The sequence below is a fragment of the Monoraphidium neglectum genome (genome assembly GCF_000611645.1).
Source record: "Monoraphidium neglectum strain SAG 48.87 unplaced genomic scaffold scaffold01192, whole genome shotgun sequence".
Classification (NCBI taxonomy): domain Eukaryota; kingdom Viridiplantae; phylum Chlorophyta; class Chlorophyceae; order Sphaeropleales; family Selenastraceae; genus Monoraphidium; species Monoraphidium neglectum.
In genome coordinates, this window is record NW_014012436.1 from 11,556 (window position 1) to 13,639 (window position 2,084).

At 66.7% G+C, this 2,084-nt stretch overlaps 1 protein-coding gene across 1 annotated transcript; it reads left to right on the forward strand.

Moving 5' to 3' along the window:
- Positions 1-9: 9 nt before the first annotated feature.
- On the forward strand, positions 10-300 carry MNEG_6980 (hypothetical protein; the record flags this gene model as incomplete). Its single annotated transcript, XM_014044549.1, has 1 exon — positions 10-300. One exon carries the CDS (start codon positions 10-12, stop codon positions 298-300), a length of 291 nt encoding a protein of 96 aa, XP_013900003.1.
- Positions 301-2,084: the final 1,784 nt, after the last annotated feature.

A 2,084-nucleotide genomic window follows, 5' to 3' on the forward strand; every position in this document is an offset into this window, starting at 1 on the left:
AAGCAGGCCATGCTCCTGTGGCGGATGTTCGCCGACCTCTCGACGCGCGCCGGCCTGGCCGTGCGCTTCACCTACCGCGCCGTCGGCTTGAGCGCCGGTCAGCAGGAGTTTGCGGCGGGCGTCAGCGACTGGGGCTGCGGGGACATCCCTATGAGCGCGTCCGGCTTCAAGGCGGCGGCGGCGGCGGCGCGTGTGCGCAACATGGATCTTGTCCCGGGTGGTTTGGAGGTTGAAGCGTCGCCAGGGCCGCTGCATGGCATGTTTGCGCGCCTCAAGGCGGTCCGCTCCATATGCGGGTGAGGAGAGGGGGGGGGGGAGTTTGGGGTTGAGCGAGGGCCCATCCGCTTGCATGCAGGGACGCCGTCGTGATCGGAGCTGCAGGGGGGGTTTCATCTTTGGTGGCCCCTCCATTGATCGGCCTCGCCGTCCGACGCCCTTCCCGTTCTGCGTGTAGACCACGCACAAGGTAGACATGACGGCCGCCGACGCCCGCCCCGCGCATCCCGTTCGTCTGCATTGTATCCGTCGTCTGGCGGGGCTGGAAGGCAAGGTTGCTGCAGGGAAAAGGCGCCATGAACGCCACGCTCTTGCTGCAGTTGCCCCCTCCGGGGCCGCGACCTTCTGACGTCAGCGGCATTGTTGGTGGCAGCGGCGGCGCTGCGACAGGGGCAAGGAGAAAGGCAGGGTCGTCAGCGTTGCGTGGAACGAGCTGAACGTGCGGGGCGACGACCAGAGAGCATCAACATGCGGCGGCCTGGGTAGCGGCTTGGGCAGCGGTGTGGGCAGGTGCTAGCAAGGAGCCCCAAGGATTAGGATTAGGATTGTTACACGATCCCGCGGTCGCCCGCTCCTGGAGCCATCCAGGCTCATGGGATGTAGCATTGTAGCATCAGCCACCCAAGATGGTGGTGGTGGCGGCGGCAGCCGAGAGGGCGAGGGGGCCGCTATGTGGCGGCGCTGGCGGACGCGAGGGGCCCGCGATGCAAGGGCTTAGGCCCGCCGCAGCGCCGGCCCACGACCCCGCTCTGCGCGCCGGGAACAAGGCCGGGAACAAGGTGGCGACTGGCCCCGGCCCTCGGCAGCAAGTGATCAACTTTTGCGCGCAACGTGGCATCGACAACTCTGCAGCGGGGCCCCGCAGCCAAGCTCTACCACTTGCTCACCAACGTGCACTTTGTCAGCAGCTCCGCCGATGGCGGGGGTGACGTCGGCAGGGGCGGCGGTGGCGCCCTGGCCTGCAACGGCGACGGCGACGCCAATGGCGATGGAACAGGCGCCGGCCGGCCGGCCACGCAGGCGTAGGCCACCGGCGCCTGAGCGTTTGCAGTTGGCGTGAGTGGCGGCTGGCCCCTTAAGACTCGCGCTCCAATCGCAGTACCGAGGGTGCGACACCCTGCCTTGTCGGCTGCCCGTCAAAGCTGCATGTGAACCGCCTCGTCGCCGACTCCTTGGCTGTGGTTGTGAAGCTGCCTGAGGACGCATAGCATTTCTACCACGCCCTCAGCATGCGCTTCCGACGCAAGTTGTTTAGGCCTGGTGCCAGGCGCCGGTCGGGGTCTTTGGTCGTGCATCATGTGCCTTAGAGGCTGTAGTCGCCCAGCGGATGGACATCAGCCCAATGAGCCAAGCTGTTTATGTGGGGTTATCCTCCTGCCCCCCGGCCCACTCAACTTGCCCCCCGCGCACCCCCTGTGTCCCCTGCCTTGCAGGCGCACCTTTGGCTTTTCTAGACCTGATCTTTGTGTACCGCCTCCCCAGGGTGCCCACCATCACCGTGTTTGGCGCCTTCATTTAGCCCCGCATTGCCAGCAGCTGCATGCGCGGCTTGCGGCGTGCACGTGCCTGGTGCGCGGCTGCTGGCGGGGGACTGCGACTTGGAGATGTTGAAGCAGCGCAGCTCGAGGCTGTGCCAGCACTTCTCCGGCCTGCCTTGCCTGCTCGCACAGCTTGCGACCGACCTCCGTGCACTGTGTGTTGTGGGCTACAGATGTGGACGGTGTTGGGATGCATTGCGCCCGCGGGGGTTGTGGTTGAGGTCGGGGGGTTCGGGCCCACATGGCAGCTGGGATCCCGCGTGCCGTCAG